The sequence below is a fragment of the Strigops habroptila genome, chromosome 6, assembly GCF_004027225.2.
Source record: "Strigops habroptila isolate Jane chromosome 6, bStrHab1.2.pri, whole genome shotgun sequence".
Lineage (NCBI taxonomy): Eukaryota > Metazoa > Chordata > Aves > Psittaciformes > Psittacidae > Strigops > Strigops habroptila.
This window is the reverse complement of record NC_044282.2, coordinates 60,994,007-61,010,919: the sequence shown is the minus strand read 5'-3', so window position 1 is coordinate 61,010,919 and position 16,913 is coordinate 60,994,007. Positions and strand designations below refer to the sequence as shown.

The window sequence follows — 16,913 nt, the reverse complement described above, 5'->3', positions numbered from 1 at the left end:
ACCTTTGCAACAGAGAGAACAGACAACTGCATAAAGCAAACAAAAAAGTCACAAGTCATGCTAATGATACTATTCATTTACAGCGAATCCCTGGAGGTTCACACACCCTGGAGAGAGGAGATTTTGATTTAAAGAGGTCATTTGGGGAAACATGCGACAAAACTCCAGGCTCTGTAACAAATAATTTTGTAAAAGCAACTAAATGTTGACCATTTCCACACAAATAGTCAAACCTGCCCCCAGTAGCCCAAGGTTAGTAACAAATCCTACCCAGCTCAGAGGTTGTCTGATAGATTGATAAATAGATCTTTTGTACGTGATCAGATTACTGAAACCTGCACAGCAATACTAAGAATTGCTCAATATAACAACTGCACTTCTCTATCTCAGGAAAGGTCATTACTTGGTTAAGGAATAACCAACAGGAGGATGCTAGATTTTCTGAAATCATATGAAAATAGACTTCTCTTTTTGAGAGCATGTGTTTTACATGCATTTATTAATCCTCAAGTCTCTAGAGAAATGTGTAAATAATATATTCAGTTTATGCAGACTGAAGGAGGAAGAGGGGTCAGTCAATTATCACCTGGATTTTCAAAACATTCCTTAAGTTTTAATTCAATATTAAAGAAAAAAGGAGCTAGAGATGCTCTTTTTCTGAAGCGGCATCTTTTTCTGTTTCAGTGGCAACTGCATCAACACAATTCGCTATCTCCGAAGGTCAGGTCACACATGTCAAGTTGGGTATCTCTCAACGTATGAGATACATAAAGAGAGTGGACATTTCTGACTTCTGCACAAATTCATTCCCAGGTCCCATAGGAAAGCAGAAGAAGAGGTAGGTGTATCACTTGGGAACTCCAAATTCTGCTTCTCCTCTAACTGAGAGACAACTGAAACCAGTAAATCAGGTATTTGCCATTTTAACTGATCAGGCTGGCAGACACATTATGTAGATCTCTGGCCTGAGAGGACCACCTTGGGGAAACAAATATGCATAATTCTTAAATTCAGCCATTAAACTATTTATTTAACCTACCCAGCTCTCAGACTTGGTTTCTACCAGAAAAGATGGAAGTAGGAAAAGTTTCCAAAAGTCATCAGCTGTTTTTCCAAACGACACTCCCTGCCAGAGAATGGCATCTTAATGAGAAACGCAGCAAAACTTTTAAGATTTTCAAACTTACCCTGCTTTGCAAGCATCTAAAGAGTGTATTTGCAATATTATTTATTTTTATCTATTCAATTAAAAGCACTCCAGGTTTGCCAGAATTCTTTCAGCTCACTTTTGACACTAGACAAGTCTGAAATCAAAGTGAATGATTTCATAGCACAAGGCAAAGTTGTTGACAGTGGATTTGGAAACAAAAGAAGAACCTAAGCATGAATTAACCACCAAACTTCGAAGAACCACAACTAAAACTAACCTTTTCCTTGAGCTCATATTTAAGATTCCTCTGATGGAGCAGCAGAAGCCAAGACAAGCCTCTCTCAAGGGTGTTACATGTTAGATAGGACCCTGTTCCAAATCCTTACTACTCCAACTATGTTTTTGAGTTATGCTGCCTCACTGTTTGCAGGCAAACCTTTAGTGTAGTTAATGGGCCTTCACTTTTCCCTCTTCTGTTAGATCACCCCATATAAATTTACTGTGCTTCCTGCTTAGATTAGCAATGGGTATTTGTGGATATGCAAATGAAGCATTCTTTGGTCTGGCATGCTGGTTTCTCACACTAGGCTCACCATCTTGTCTGGGACATCAACGCAATTGCCAACTGATTCCTCCCTTGCCAAGGGGCATGATTTGCATGACGTATTCTCTCATGACTGCAGCATGAACACTTTTTAAACACATATTAGGGAGTACAAGCCATGCAGCATTTGATTGGTTACCATGTTTTAGAGAAACTATGAATAACATTTTTAATACAGCTCAGGCTTCTGAGAATCTCAATTTCCTGCCATTTTTAGCAGTTCTAAAGGCTTGAATCAACATAGGTATTTGACAGCTAAACAATACACGTGTTTCTGGAGGAGGCAGCTATCGATACAAACAAAACCACCCCAACCACACACAGCCTGTTTGATTTTAAGTAACTTATTAAAGCTCCAGTCCCACCGTCTGTAGTAAGTCTTTCAGCCGATGACAATAGAAAGTACATATTGCACCTGGTGATCTCTTTGCTTTTTCATTTACTACCACCCGGGTTTGAGAAATTTAAATTATCAGAGATCAGGTAAGGAACACTTCTACTGACCACTGACATACAGTCCAGCTTTACAGGAAAAAGCTACGATACACTGCATTTAAACAAAGCTCTTCTGTGTGTGTTTAACTGATTTTTTCTCATTTCTGTCACCCTTAAGACCACCTCTTTGATTTTTCCCCCCAGAAAGCAGATCACAATTGGCTGTAGATGTCACGTAACAGGCTCTGCCTTTTCCTGCAGCCCTGTTATTTTGTTTCATGCATACATTTTTTCATTTCCTCCTCTTGCAAACAAGCAATAAATTCAGTAGTCACAACCTTAACCTTATCAACTATTACACAATTACACAATAATCTTACCAACTATTACAATTAGTAGGACTTTTCAGTTTCACAGTAGTTTAACAAACTAATGCCAGTTCTGACCTAAATTGGTCCCTACCCTCCGCCACCTTTCCAAGTATTTTTGATGCATGCAATGCTTGTTAAGACACTCCGAAAGCTACACCTCTCCAGCATATTCCCATTCCCCTTCTTAGATAAAAGCCCATTATGAGAAAATAATTGTGAAAATTAATTTTATTCCAAAATTGCAAACTGTGCCCTGCTCAAATTCTTTTGCAGATTTACATTTCTCTTGTTCCATAATAGCATATGAGAATAAATGAAACAGTCCACAGACCCATTAATTGCTAACATATTGTTTAGTGCAGGAAGCAAATGCAGTAAGCATTAAGTTTTCAAAGCATCCTCCCAGTGGTAAAATCAGCCTTATTTTATAGATGATAGCAATTACATTTCAGAAAGAATATATATTAGTTTTTAAACTGAAAGCCCTCTATCAAGGCCTACATTTCCTAGTTGTTAGACTCATACTTAATTTATGAAACCTGACCTTCCTCATTCAAAAATCTTACCTGGCATCTCCTTTTGAAAGGTTGGTGTTTACAGGATGAAGAATAACCTTGTTTGCATCCACATCCACCACACATTTTGTATGCAGATCAAGCTCTATAAAGAAATGAGAAAGTGTCAAGTGCTGCTCCTAAAGCGCTAGGATTACATACACCATTACTTCCTCCAGACACCAAATTTATTCATGCAGTCTGACAGCCACCCATCAGCTAGAGAATAGAAACAGGACTATTGCCAAATTCCGCTTCTAGAGATATTCTTATGGGATGGATCCTGTCCAGCTTTAAAGCATGCACTCCTTTCAAAACAAGAAAGAGCACTTTGGTTTTACTGAAGTACAATCAGCATATACAAGGCAGTATGAAATTTCTTCTGGGGAAAAGAACCATTAGGCATGGTACCACTTTGACAGCTCTTCTTATTGCTCCCACAATGCCTTACACGCTCAGAGGGAAAGCTGCTCCTACCATCTGCAGCACATTTTCCCCAGCCACTGTTGTGATACTGCAGCGTGCCATGCCAGCTGTCAGTCCTGGGGCACCTGCTTGCAGAAATTCAAGTCTCATCAAAAATAATTTAGGTGCAAGCACATAGAAAAGGGCTTATCCTTCCCCACAGGCTCCCAGTCAGCTGAAAAGCCCAATTTTTCCCCATGACACTAAGCAATGGGATATATGCAATGAGTAATAAGAATATTTGGAATGTATGAGAATTCTCAGCCGTAGAGGTGCGGAAAACAAAAGCTTCAGATAACACTGACAACCATCCAAGGTATCCACCCAATGACAAATGGAGTTAGACATAAAAAAAGCACACAGCCATCTGCAGTCAAAGTCACTGCCTACAGACGTAGGGGCCTTGACACAAACAAATCCAGTCCTATGTCCTTACACTCTGATGCTGAACCTGGAAAGTGCACCCAAGTACCGATACCTATAAACATGACACACTAATCACACCCAGCAGGCACTCTGCACCGCCCTCATACGCCATGATGACGAGGGACTACACTGAACAACCTCCATATGAGGTGCAGCACCTCAGCTGAATCACCAAAATATCCTGTCTAATCATGTTAATGACAATCCTCATCCTCCTTCATCTCTGCTCTTTCTTTCTCTGTCACCTGTACTTGCTCTTTCACCTGACAGCACCTTATAAACTCAGACTGAAAATCTCTCAGGCAAATACCACAGATCTTAATTATTGCACAGCACCTTGCAGACTGCTTGCTACTGTTAAATAACATGATAAGAAGAGATTTCTTTCACTGACATTTTTGGAAAGAAGAGCCAAAACTCAAGACTGTTAACAGCTGGACTTGACCTTTTGCAACCTAAATGATTATATGATTCCTGGTCATAGCAGGCAGTCACATGAAACCGAAATCCTTCTGAACAAAACCACTCCTGTTATTAAACTGTGCTTTTGTAGAAGGAAGAGGCAGACAAGTTTCAGAAACCAGTGTTTAATTTAATTTCTCTCCACACCCTGAAAGCAAATTTACCTATCATTAGTATGCAATACATGCTTGCTCAGATGAAATTATATTCTTCATACATCCCATATCCAACAAGTCACTTTATCTTGGTCTGGCTGGTTAGTGATTACCATTCCATATTGCAGTGACCTGCTTTTCCTCAACTACTAAAGAAGGTTTTTACACGCTACCTCCCTTATGCAAAGCATAACGTATGTGCACTCTCTATATAAGCAGTGTGGTCTCTATCACATTTTTCAACCTATCTCTTGAAAGAGAATGCTGCTGGCAGGTTTCACATCTATGACTGCCTAGTGAACTCAATCTAGTATTCATTAAACCTCTCTTTGTGAAGTACTTCTAAAGAAAGCACACAGACAGGATATAATAGTTCCTTAAAGTCATATGTCCTCATAGAAAAAAAAAAAAAAAAAAATTTCAAAGCCAATTTCTCATATATAACACACCTTCTGATTATTTTGTCCCTGCCCATGGCAGGGGGGTTGGAACTAGATGATCTTAAGGTCCTTTCCAACCCTTACTATGCTATGATTCTATGATTCTCTGATTCTCTATTGTCATCACAAAGGTGAGGTTAAAATCCCTCACCTAGGCATCCTGCAGACAGCACGGTTTCAGAAGACATGGTGAGCCAACCTAACAGCTATTACCAAACAGAGAGGTCTCAGCCCTTCCTTCTGGCTACCTCTGCCTGTTGCTCACCTTCCACCATACCGTGCTCAGCAGACACCTCTGTAAGTCACTTCAAGTCACTTCAACAGCAGAAAACTAACCAACATGAAAAATGGATGTATTCAGACACTGTGGAAAGCTACATCAGCCCAGTAAAAGCTCTGAACAACATCAAAGGCCATGCAAACAAGTGGGTAGGCCTGTATGGAGGCGAAAATAGGAGGCAGAAGAGTGAGACCTTCTCCCAGCAGAGACCAACTGCTACATCAGCTCATGGTGTCCCATAAAATAAACCCTTAAGAAACAGATACATTCAGCCTCTAAGCAGGGTTACACATCCAGCCAGTCTTAAGGCTACTTATCCCAGTTACCTTGGCAAAAGACTTACATGGAAACTCTCTTTCTAGCTGAAGAAACAGTTTAAATTCTGTTTTAATAGCACATGGTACACTTTCTACAAAATCTGGTTCCATTATAAAGCATGTTCTTTAACCAATTTGAACTGAAAGAGGGGAAGATTTAGATCAGATATGAGGAAGAAGTTGTTCCCTGTGAGGGTGGTGAGGCGCTGACACAGATTGCCCAGAGAAGCTGTGGCTACCGCATCCCTGGCGGTGTTCAAGGCCAGGTTGGATGGGGCTTTGAGCAACCTGCTCCAGTGGAAGATGGCAGGAGGGATGGAAATAGATGATCTTTAAGGTCCTGTCCCCAAACCATTGTGTAATTTATGATTTCTGATTTCTTTAATGCTTCCAGTAGGTTGAGAGATCTTCAGTAGTGGCTAATATATCATGATAATTTCTACCTCATTAGGTTTTCAATATTACTAAAGCAGGTTAGCCTTATAGAAAAATTATCTTCCTGCTCTTTTGAATATGATCACACAAGGACTCCACCCTTACTTTTACTAGTTTCAGTGTCTCCTAGGTAAGCAGCCTTCTTGCTGCCCCTGAACAACATGCAGAATGAGCATGCAGCAAGATAAGACGGTAAGTGTGCACATCCAAAACACCAATTAGTTTATCTTGCAGTAAGGACTCACTGGTCGAGGCCTAGTATTATTATTTCCTTCACCTATACCATCATTTTTTTTCAGGCAGCATGAAATTCTGGACAAGTTAAAAGATGGCAGAAGTGGCTCACTGTCAAACTTTGGAGATTTATCACAAATCTTTGAGCTCAACAATATTTAAGATCTCACTTATCATTACTGCTAACCTGCTTCTACCTTCAGTCACTACTAAGAAAACACAATCAACCACTCATTTGCTTCATCAAATCAAGAAACTAATCAGTTAATTGATTTTTGAAAAATTAAAACTCAAACTCTTAACACCTCAAGAAACATTTATTGCAGTGAATGAAAGCCTCTTTCATAGCTTTAGAGTAAGAGAGCTGTGACATCCATAATTAAAGGGTAACACGTATCTTAGTCACTTTTCCACATTTACATTTCAGAGCCGTAGAAATGTTAAACAAAGCTGGGCTGAGTGCAAGAATAATTGTTAAGTCACATGCATCCAAGCTACTCACAGAGAGTCTCTCAGATGAATCAGGGAATAGTTTGGGTCAGAAGGCGACTTAAAGATCATTCAGTTCCAAACCCTTGCCGTGGGCAGGGACACCTTCCATTAGCCCAGGTTGCTCAAAGCCCCGTCCACCTGGCCTTGAACACTGCCAGGGATGGGGCAGCCACAGCTTCTCTGGGCAACCTGTGCTAGTGTCTCACCACCCTCACAGGGAACAACCTTTTCCTCAGATCTCATCTCAATTTCCCCTCTGTCAGTTTAAAGCCATTCCCCCTTGTCCTGTCCTTACCGGCCCTTGTCAGAAGCCCCTCTCCAGCTTTCTTGTCAGCCCCTTCAAGCACTAGAAGCTGCTCTAAGGTCTCACCGGAGCCTTTTCTTCTCCAGGCTGAACAAGCCCAGCTCTCTCAGCCTGTCTCCGTAGCAGAGGTGCTCCAGCTCTCGGAGCATCTTCAGGGCCTCCTCTGGACTCGCTCCAACAGCTCCACATCCTTCTTATGTTGAGGCTCTAGAGCTGGATACAGTATTCCAGGTGGGGTCTCATCAAAGCAGAGTAAAGGGGGAGAATCCCCTCTCTCAACCTGCTGGTTATGCTGCTGGTGATGCAGCCCAGGACACGGTTGGTTGGGTCATGTTGAGCTTCCCATTGACCATCACCCCCAAGTCCTTCTCCTCAGGGCTATTCTCAATCCAGTCTCCACTCAGTCTGTATTTGTGCTTGAGATTGCCCCAACCCACTTGCCCCAACTCAGGACCTTGCACTTGGCCTTACTGAACTTCATGAAGTTTGCACACACCCACCTCTCAAGCCTGTCAATGACTTTTTATTTAACTTGTGAAACTGGAAGGTGGGGCTTGAAAGAGGACATTCTCCTTTCCATCTCCCTTGATTTTTCAAGTTCTCCCCAAAAAGTTTTAAGACTCGGATTCAAGCCGTGCAGATCTCAGCTGAAACCACACTCGTGTGTAAAGCAGACATGACTATGCCTTTGACAAGAGCCTTATGAGTGTTGTAAAAAGAATTCACACCACCCATATACGCTTTGGGCTTTTTCACTACCCAAAGAAATTTGGTACGTTTCAAACAGAGTGGAAAAGTCAGGAAGCAAGAGAGAGGAGGAAAAGTAAAACCAGGAGCAGTGTACCACTGCATGCCATGGTGGATTCAGCAGGCACTGGTATATTCCGAACAACAGGCAGGAGTTTGCATTCCCTCTGTAATAGCAGTCACGCGTCTGGTAATCATAAACTCAACAGGGCAGATTTTCCACAACAGCATTAAGAAACACCAGCAAAGGTACAACTTTAAAATGTACTAAACAGGTTTGGTGTAGAGACAAAAAATGATGTGAATCCTGGAGGAAGGGGAAAGGAGAAGTATTCTGGAAAATATGGGATGTTCTCAACTCTGGGAAAGCTCCATCTTCATTTATGGATCAATTCAGGAACTGTCTTAATAGATCGGGTGCAACTGATGACAACATTGGTTGGATATTGATGTACCCAACTCTCTCACCTAGTAGAGTAAGGAATCAAACCCAGCTGCTTCAGGTAGCGTAATGAAAACATCTGAAGTGCCATGCGGTGATAATGGAGCTTTTTCAGCCACTATCCTAAAAAGTCATCCCACCTTTAAGGTTACTGTATTTCAGAACCAAACAAAATGATCCTAATAGATGGCTTTTACAGGGCAGTTTAAAATAATCTTAAAATGAGCAGTGATACAGTTAATAAGATTGCCTGCAATTTATTAAATTAGTGGTTGGGACCATGGTATCATAATAGCTTTTAGTACAACAGCCATGGTAGCTGAAAAGTCTGTTACAACTTGCATGACCTTCCATATTTATCTCTTTATATACTCTATTTTTTCCACATTGTCCAAGAGGAATTAAGAGAAAGCATTTCCCACTTCATCAAGAGCCTTTATTTCCATATAATTTTTTCCATCAGATTTCAATTTAAGAAATTAGGTTTTGATGGTTGACAGTTTTCCAGCCCTTTCAAATACCATTTGATCCTAAACCCCACTGAAACAAAGATGTGAACCTGGTGTTATAACACAGGTCAAATAAAATTTGCAGGATTCCTCCTGGTCCCACCACCAGGTTTAGGGCAGCTGCACTGAGACCTAAGGTCCCCTTGGAGACAGGCCATTAAGCTCAGTAGTGTCCCTGGGAACCAGCACAGCTGCTCTTGTAGAGTTTCTGAAAAGCTAACTGAAGTATAAAAAATAAAATGTGAAAGGTTTAAAGTGCATGTACTAAGCTCATAAGCCAAAATTGGCCTCAAATACAAAAGCTCAAAATAATCTCCTGTACAGACAGACGATGGAAATTTTACATTTTAAATTGCCAGTAGATTTTCAGGAGATTAACATTCCCTTGAAGGTTAGAACTGAAATGTTATGGCCTGAGCCTTCAATTGCATTCAATAAGAAATTACAGTTGGTTTCTTGTACCTTTCTTGGTCTGAAAAAGCAAACTGCAGTAACACTGAGAAATGTTTAAATAGTAATTTCAAGATATTTAAAAGTTTATTTATCACACAAATTAAATGAATGTCAACTGAAAACAAAACCAAAATCAAGCAAAAACAAATCAGAGAGGCTATCTGGGGCTTTTTATTGGGTTTTTGTTTGTTTGAAAAGAAATCTGAAAGCAAGTTCAAACACAACAGGTCCCCAAATTTCCCTGCCCTTATTTGTTGCCTTAGAGTGACTTTTCTCTTTGTCTTTTGCTATGTAGAAGCCAATACAAATAAAGGAAAAACTAACTGACTATATGAGAACGCATGAAAGTAACTTACATCTAAATGTCAATGCTAAGAGCTTAAATGGGGATGGGGGAGGAAGAGTAATGGTGCTTTTAGGGCATTAATTATAAGACATAGTGACCGATACATTCTGGACAAAAATACAGTAATTTGACTCCTTTAAGTCATACAAACATAAAGTCTAAGCAGGCATCTTTCGAGCTTCTCTGCTGTATATATAGGAACTGTGCAAATATGATTCATGAAATTTTCATTTTGCAGCAATTAGAGATCATTAAACATGCATGAGTGCATCTGGAAGGGCACACAATACTATCTAATCTTGATGATGAGGTGTAAGTCAACTCAAACTCACAAGTGTGCTGAATGCAAGCAAGCTCTCCTCACATGTTAATGCTACATTGTCCAAACGATTAAAAATGTATTCTAGATTCTGCTGTTTCATTTTCTGCAAGAAAAGAGCTTGCCAAGCAGCTTTAGGAAAGGCACTCCGTGTATCTGGACGTTAACTGTATGCACAGTCAGTTCTGCTGCTGCATACAATGCTCAGCTCATGGAGACTAAGTAAATAAATCAGCCTGGTGGCTTTCTAATGCAGCAAATAGCTCTGAGGAAGTTCAACACACAACTCTGTGCTGTTGCATTTGTTTCAGAGTTAACAAGAATGAAATACAATAGCGTTTGGTCTGCCACCAGCCACCCAAAAGCCAAGGCAGAACTATTCACAGTGTGCCTATCTGATCTTCTGTTGACTTCAGGAGGAGCAAGCAAAGGGAAACCAGAGCAGCAAGGTAATCTCAATACCGCCCTTTAGGCTAGCTCTGAAGATGTAATTAGCACAAGAATTGTTTGCTTTTGTGGCACCCGCATTGGACTGACAGGTAGTCTCAGAGGCTGGCTGTGGGAAGGAAGCTTGTAACACCTTCGAGTTCTTAAAATACAGTTGCCTCACTGAGGAACTCAAGATGAAACACTAACTCTACATGCTTCACCCATTTATCACAGTATCTCTAGGCTAATCCTGCTCATACCACAGACACGATTTTATAGGTTATCAACAATCACCAGGGAATATTAAAAACTCCAGGCATGCATGCGTGACAGGGATAAGGGTGAAGAAAAGTCTTGTGTTTTGCATATTGCCATGAGGCTACAACAGGTGCCATTTCATTTACTCTAATGTCAAAACTAATCTTGTAAAACTGCTTCCACAAACTCCAATTTAGAGATAAATTGTTTCTGTTGTAATCTCCAGCGGAAAAAACCCCAACCAACTACCAAACAAAAATGCAAGAACAATCCCCACCTCCTTCTCCCAAACCAAAAACATTTCAAGTGATTGGAAATGCAACCTCCTCCAAAAAAGAGGAGGACATAAAATTAGCACCTAACGTGGTGGTCAGAAGCTTGCACAGATACAAAACCAAATTCCTTCCTTATAAGAACTGGAGAAGGAATCTTTATCATCAAAGCACAAAAAGATCCATGACTGAACACAGAAACTGGTCTGGATGAATATACACATTAACATAATAGACACCTGAATGTATTTACAGGCAATTTAGGTATTTAAACTGGAAGCTATAGGTCTTACACCACAATCCTACAAACAGTTTAATCTGGCAGCGTTGGTGGAATACAGGCTGTGGTCCCTCACTGTTTAATCCTGGCACGCCCATGCCACCACTCCTGACCCAAGTCGTGCAATGCCACCACCCGCCCATGTGCCAGCACCGGTACTTCTGCTCCTTGAGAAATTCACCCAAAGCACTAAACACATGATATTCTTACAGTTAGCTTCCTGCCTTTCTTGTTCAAACAATAAAGCATTAACTCAAGTGAGAAATAGCAACACAGCAGTGGCAGTTTTGACTGGCTTGAGGTGTCATCAGCCAGACTCTTGAGCATAAGTCATATTCTTTCAGTACTGATAAAAGATGTTATATTTTAATTAACACTGCACTGAATTGATTCAAAGGCACAGGGAAACACAAAGACTTAAATGTACTTCTGGGATGCCTGTACACCAACATTGCCTGAAAACAAAACACTCAGAAAGACAAATCTTAATTAAACAGCTTCCAGCTGTCTTTTGCTTTGCTTCATGGTATAGCTTGAGCTTTGCACAGCATTTACTTGAAATATAATGAATATCTGCTAAGCAAAGTCAAACACTGATGATATTCATAAAAGGAAATGCACTGCAACAGCCAAAAAACTTACTGATTGTTATCAAAAACCCATCTGAAAAAAAAAAAAAACACCCTGGTGCACTAGGGAATACTTTAATGAATGACGAAACTGAGAAAACAGAAGACAAAGTCTTAACTAAGAAAACAGTACCGAATTATTTCATTCATAATAGCACACTAATCGAGATGCCAGTTTGCAAAGTAGAAAGTATGCAAAACCATAAGTTATTCTGCTACCTGGCACAGCCTACGACTCCAGACATGATGCTGCAGATGTGTTGGTGTAGTAGAACCTTTACAAAAGCACAGATTCCACACACAGTTTGGAGGATTGGGGTCCAATTTGAAGCAAGATGCAAAAAAGTAACCCAGATGCAAAAAAAAAAAACCCAAAACCAAACCCAAGAAACCCCAAGGACAATTAGGAATGCTTCCTCTATACTGCTAAAATTTAGTACTATAAACTAACAGATTAGCACTTCGCATAAGACTGAAGCAGGACCCTCAATACTATCACCTTGAAATGCAGATACTATGAACAACCAACTATTTGGAAATATTGAAGAGAAATCTCTTCAGTATGCATGCAAGGAACCTATTATACTTTTATGAGCTGCATAAATTAGTAATAGTTAAACAAACCACTTTTATTAACCTAATAAACCCTCGCCTTAAGAAATCCATAATTCAAACACTAAAGACAACCACCATCACCACAAGTAAACACTGAGAAATATTTCAAAGCTTAAATTTCAACAGTCATAACCATCTGATAGGTTTGCAATTTTAAGCCCTTTGGTGCAGAAGGAAGGAAAGAACATTACTTGTGATCCCGAAGAAAACAAATACTTGCTTCAGGTCCAAAGCCCCAGAACTTCATACAAATAGTGCTTAGAACAAAGTACATATTAGAGAGCTTCCTTTGAGCTGCCTCCTGCCTCAAAGCCAATTGAAAAAGCAAAGCCACAGAAGTCTTACAACTGCATGACTCCTCAGAAAATCAGTTACACAATTCTTGAATTTAACATTAAATAGGTAAGAAAAACACTAGTGTTTCTATAAATTCTAGGACCATCAGAAATACTACAAGGAGGTATCAATTGTTTAGAACTGACCAAAACATCTGGACTGTGACAAATAATCCACTCCAGGATTCCAGGACATTTTGTTTCAGGTAGAAAAAGACATTGATTTTTAGGCAGACTTATATAGATTTAGGTATCACTCACAAAATAACGGGATGCTTAATAGCTGCAAAGTGGTTCTTATTGAGGAGGAATGCCCTGACTGCTCAGCTATGTGCCAAAGAGCATGGGGTTCAGGTTCTTCTTCCCTCTGACGAACTCAAATGCCCCTCTCTCCTGGATGAGCCTCCTACTAACCAGGCTACAGTTATCCCCTCTAATCCATAACATTTTCAAGTTTATGCAGAATAAAACAGCTCCAGTAACAAGACACACTCTCCCATTCTCCCAGATTCACGCAGCTTAGTGTTAGGATATTCCCCAGGAAGACAGAAGCTTCAAATACATGTACTGCTCTAGATCTATGCTCTTCCATCATTTTTTCCCCTTTACTTCGACCGCTTCTTCCCCTAGCTGGCAACAGTTTGAAGACCACTACATGTGCACAGACTCAAGGCTGAATATACATAGAATATACGCCAGGAGGGAGAGGTGCATTGTTGATCCTTGGAGATTCAAAACTTGACTGAAGGAGGCCCTGGGTAACCTTATCTAATCTGACCTACTCTGAGCAGTGATTTGGACTAGAAACCTCCAGAGGTCCCTTCCAACCTGAATCATTGTATAATCCCGGGGGTAAAGAGCACTGCACAGTCAGAAGATGGCTGGGTCACAGCCAAGGAAATGATCTATGGCAGGAAAGGGACATGAGCAAGAGGAAAGCCTGTGTCTGTCACTGAAACAAGGCACCATTTTTCAGCTCCTTTCCCTCCCAGCTCCCACCAACTCCTCCACGCTGTCACCCAATCTCTTCCAAGCAATCCTCCACAAGGATAGGTCTCTCCTGAGTTTTGAGAGCTGCTACCTGAAATTTTACAAAATGCAGATTTTGGTTAAAATATCCTCGATTGCCCTAACCCACCAGACTGTAAGGACATCAATTCCATCTCCTCTCTTCTGGGTGTGGGACTCTAGAGCACTGGTGAACTCCTGTGCTTTTATTTTAAAAGGTATAGAAATACTCTATAGAATACCTTAACTTTTTATTCTTACTTATTGAAATGAATTAAAGAGTAATTTTGGTTCAGATCACACAGAAGATAAAGAACACACACACCCCTTTTTGCTTCAGCTATTAAACTGACTTCACTGGATCCCCTTTCCCCAAAAGGAATTACTGGCATACTTGTGTGAGAATGTAAAGAAAAAAAGCCACCTTACACTTTTCTTGGCTTTTTGCCTTTTTCACCTGCCCATTCCTAGGCTGAAGTTGCCTTCTCATACTTGCTTCCTCATCATCAAGAGCAAGTTTTTCTAATTAAGACAAGTAATAAACATTTAAACAGATGCCCAGATCACGGTCTGATTAACATAACCCTTAGGCAAGTTTCATCGAGGGGAGACAAAACCCAAACCACCAACCCAACAACAACAAAAAAATCGTGTCAATTTCCACTTCCTTTTCCATGTTTTCTTGGGTTTGTTTCTTCTGCCCTTATAGTGCCTCTGTCACCTGGTTAACTCCGCCCCACTCAATCATCGAGGGGTAAGAAGAGGGGTTACAGAGCTGAGAGCTGAACGAGCATAGGAAAAAATACAGAAGGAGGCATTTTCCCCCCAAAATCCCAGAAAGCAGGAAGAAGGAAGAGCTTTCGCAGCCGGGAACAGGGCACAGCCCGGCTGTAAAGCAGGTGTAAGAGATATGGGGAGAGGTGTACTCCGGGAATGGGAGGGGGAGATAAAACCCCCATAAACCAGGGCGGGTTTAGGAAACCGATGTCGGAGAAGGAAGCGAACGCAGCTGCTTCGTGTGCTTCGCGCACAAACCTCCCCGCACCTACACACGCGTGTATAATACATAAATAAACAGATATACACGTACACTCCCCCCTGCCGAAACACACACACCTCTAAACACGCTCCAGCGCCGGGACACACGCACACCTGCCCCCACGGACACCTGCCGGGACCGGCACCCCCGGCCCCCAGCCCCGCTCTGCCCTTCAGGCCGCTCCCCGCTCACACACCCCCCGGGAAGGGAGCGGGGGGCGCTGAGGGAGGAGGGTCTCACCTCGCCGGTTCATGGGGCGGACGCGCACCGCCACCTTCACTTTGGAGTCCCCCATCGCGCCGCTCCAACCTCCCCAGCTCCCTCGTCCCTCCTCGGCTTCCGTCTACGGAGGGAGACCCGGCGGCGCGGGGAGGAGCGCGGAGCGGGGCGGGAGGGGGGTGAGACCGGCGGCGGCGGGAGGGAGGCACCCTGCGTGACCAACGTCCGGCCGGACTACAGCTCCCAGCGTGCATCGCGGAGGCCCGCCGGCAGCGGGGGCGGGCAGCGCGGGGCGCTGTGCGCTGGGAGCTGTAGTTCTGGTTGCCGTCACCGCCTGGAGGAGAAGCGTTGCATGGTGGGATATGTAGTCCTCCAGAACAGAGGGGTTTCAAGTTGGGGGGTGCCCCAAACGGCTTCTGTGGACTATTGTTGTACAACAGGCGCTGACAGGGAGGTCTGAGGGTCACCCTGGGTCCTGTCACTCACCCTCTGGGTGGCTGCGGGTGAACCCCATCACACCTCGGTCCTGCCTTGTGCCCCTTTGTGGGGAGCGCTGTGACATTTCATGCCGAGCAGACAGCAGCATCACCACTGAGACTAAAAACCGCACAATATTTACCCTGGGAGTAAAAAACAACCAGGCATTCCTTTGCTGGTCTTTGGGGTTTCCATCTGCTAGAAATCACTTTGAAGATCACCTCACATTAAAGACCAGACACTGTAACCTAACATATAGACCATGGTTTTAGGCGATGACTGGGTCTGGCTTCACCGAGCAACTTCTGATATTCCATCAACACACTGGTATTAATGGGCCCTGCATAATTTGCTTGGCAAAGGCAGCTCACTAAAAATGCTCAACAGTAACAGTTGGAGACAGTTTGAACAATATTACAATTTATCTTTATTAGAGAGCTCAACTGCTCAACCACAGCTACTGATCGCAAGGGCTGAGAACGAAACTATAATGTGAAGATGAAAAAAACCCAAAAATCTCATTTAAATGGTCGTGGTTGAAAACCCTTGCAGCTCTATTTTAACTCAAAACAAGGATTCTCCGTGTGTTACTTAGAAAGGCCAGATTTCAGCAAGGACAGGAAAAGACTCGAATTCAGAATTGTAATCCTTTGGCCCTTCACCACTGAATTTGAGGTTTTATGACATAAATAAATAAATATTTCCTAGTGGTCTTGAAGTAAGATTTCAGAAGGTAGCACTTCTTGCCCAGAAGAATTGCACTCACTATCCATTATTTTATGCCTGCTTGACCTAAAGAATAGCTTGTCAAAGCAGAGAGAATACAAATATTAAGTTGGCATGCAACACATGGGATTAATGTCCATGTTTTTAAGAGCATCCTAAAGTGAGCACAGGGATTCAGAAGATGCCTTGAAGTTGATAAATAAATAAATAATAATAAAAAATAACAGAAGGTCAGACCAAGCAAGGTGCCAAAATCTTGAAACAAAGATTGCAGGTTTGTCCATAGCTGCAGAAAAAATCAGCTCCGTGGCACACTGCACTTGGTTCTGCCTGGTGCTGTGGAGGGTTTCTCGTTGGGAGAGGGAACGTCCCACTTTCAGCCTGCACAGTTGGTTCTTGCACTTGTGAACTTGAGGATCCAATTACAGGATGAAACCCAGCTTTGAACTTCTTGTGGTATTTTCCAGCTGGGGCCTCGACAAACCACACCAATGTTTTCTGAAACTGAGTACTTTGTGATGGAGATAAATATAATCTCCGCTTTACAGCTGGGCATGATGAGTCACCTGGAATCTGATTTAAATAAAAGGGCTGAAACCCACCAGATGTGCATACTGCTGGGCATAGCAGGTTTCACCCAACTCCAGTTCTTCCTCTGCGTCTTTTCCTTTGGTATTAGTTGTCAT

General features: G+C 42.0%; 1 protein-coding gene across 2 annotated transcripts in view; it reads right to left on the bottom strand.

Moving 5' to 3' along the window:
* KIF13B (kinesin family member 13B) overlaps positions 1-15,214 on the bottom strand; it is a 136,848-nt gene extending 121,634 nt beyond the window's left edge. For both annotated transcript variants that reach the window (XM_030489419.1, XM_030489420.1), the window contains exons 1-2: positions 15,046-15,214; positions 3,127-3,220 (exon numbers count right to left, since the gene is read on the bottom strand). In XM_030489419.1, the coding sequence (XP_030345279.1) occupies positions 3,127-3,220; positions 15,046-15,100 (149 nt within the window). In that variant the 5' untranslated portion in view covers positions 15,101-15,214. The remainder of the gene's footprint in view (positions 1-3,126; positions 3,221-15,045) is intronic.
* Positions 15,215-16,913: the final 1,699 nt, after the last annotated feature.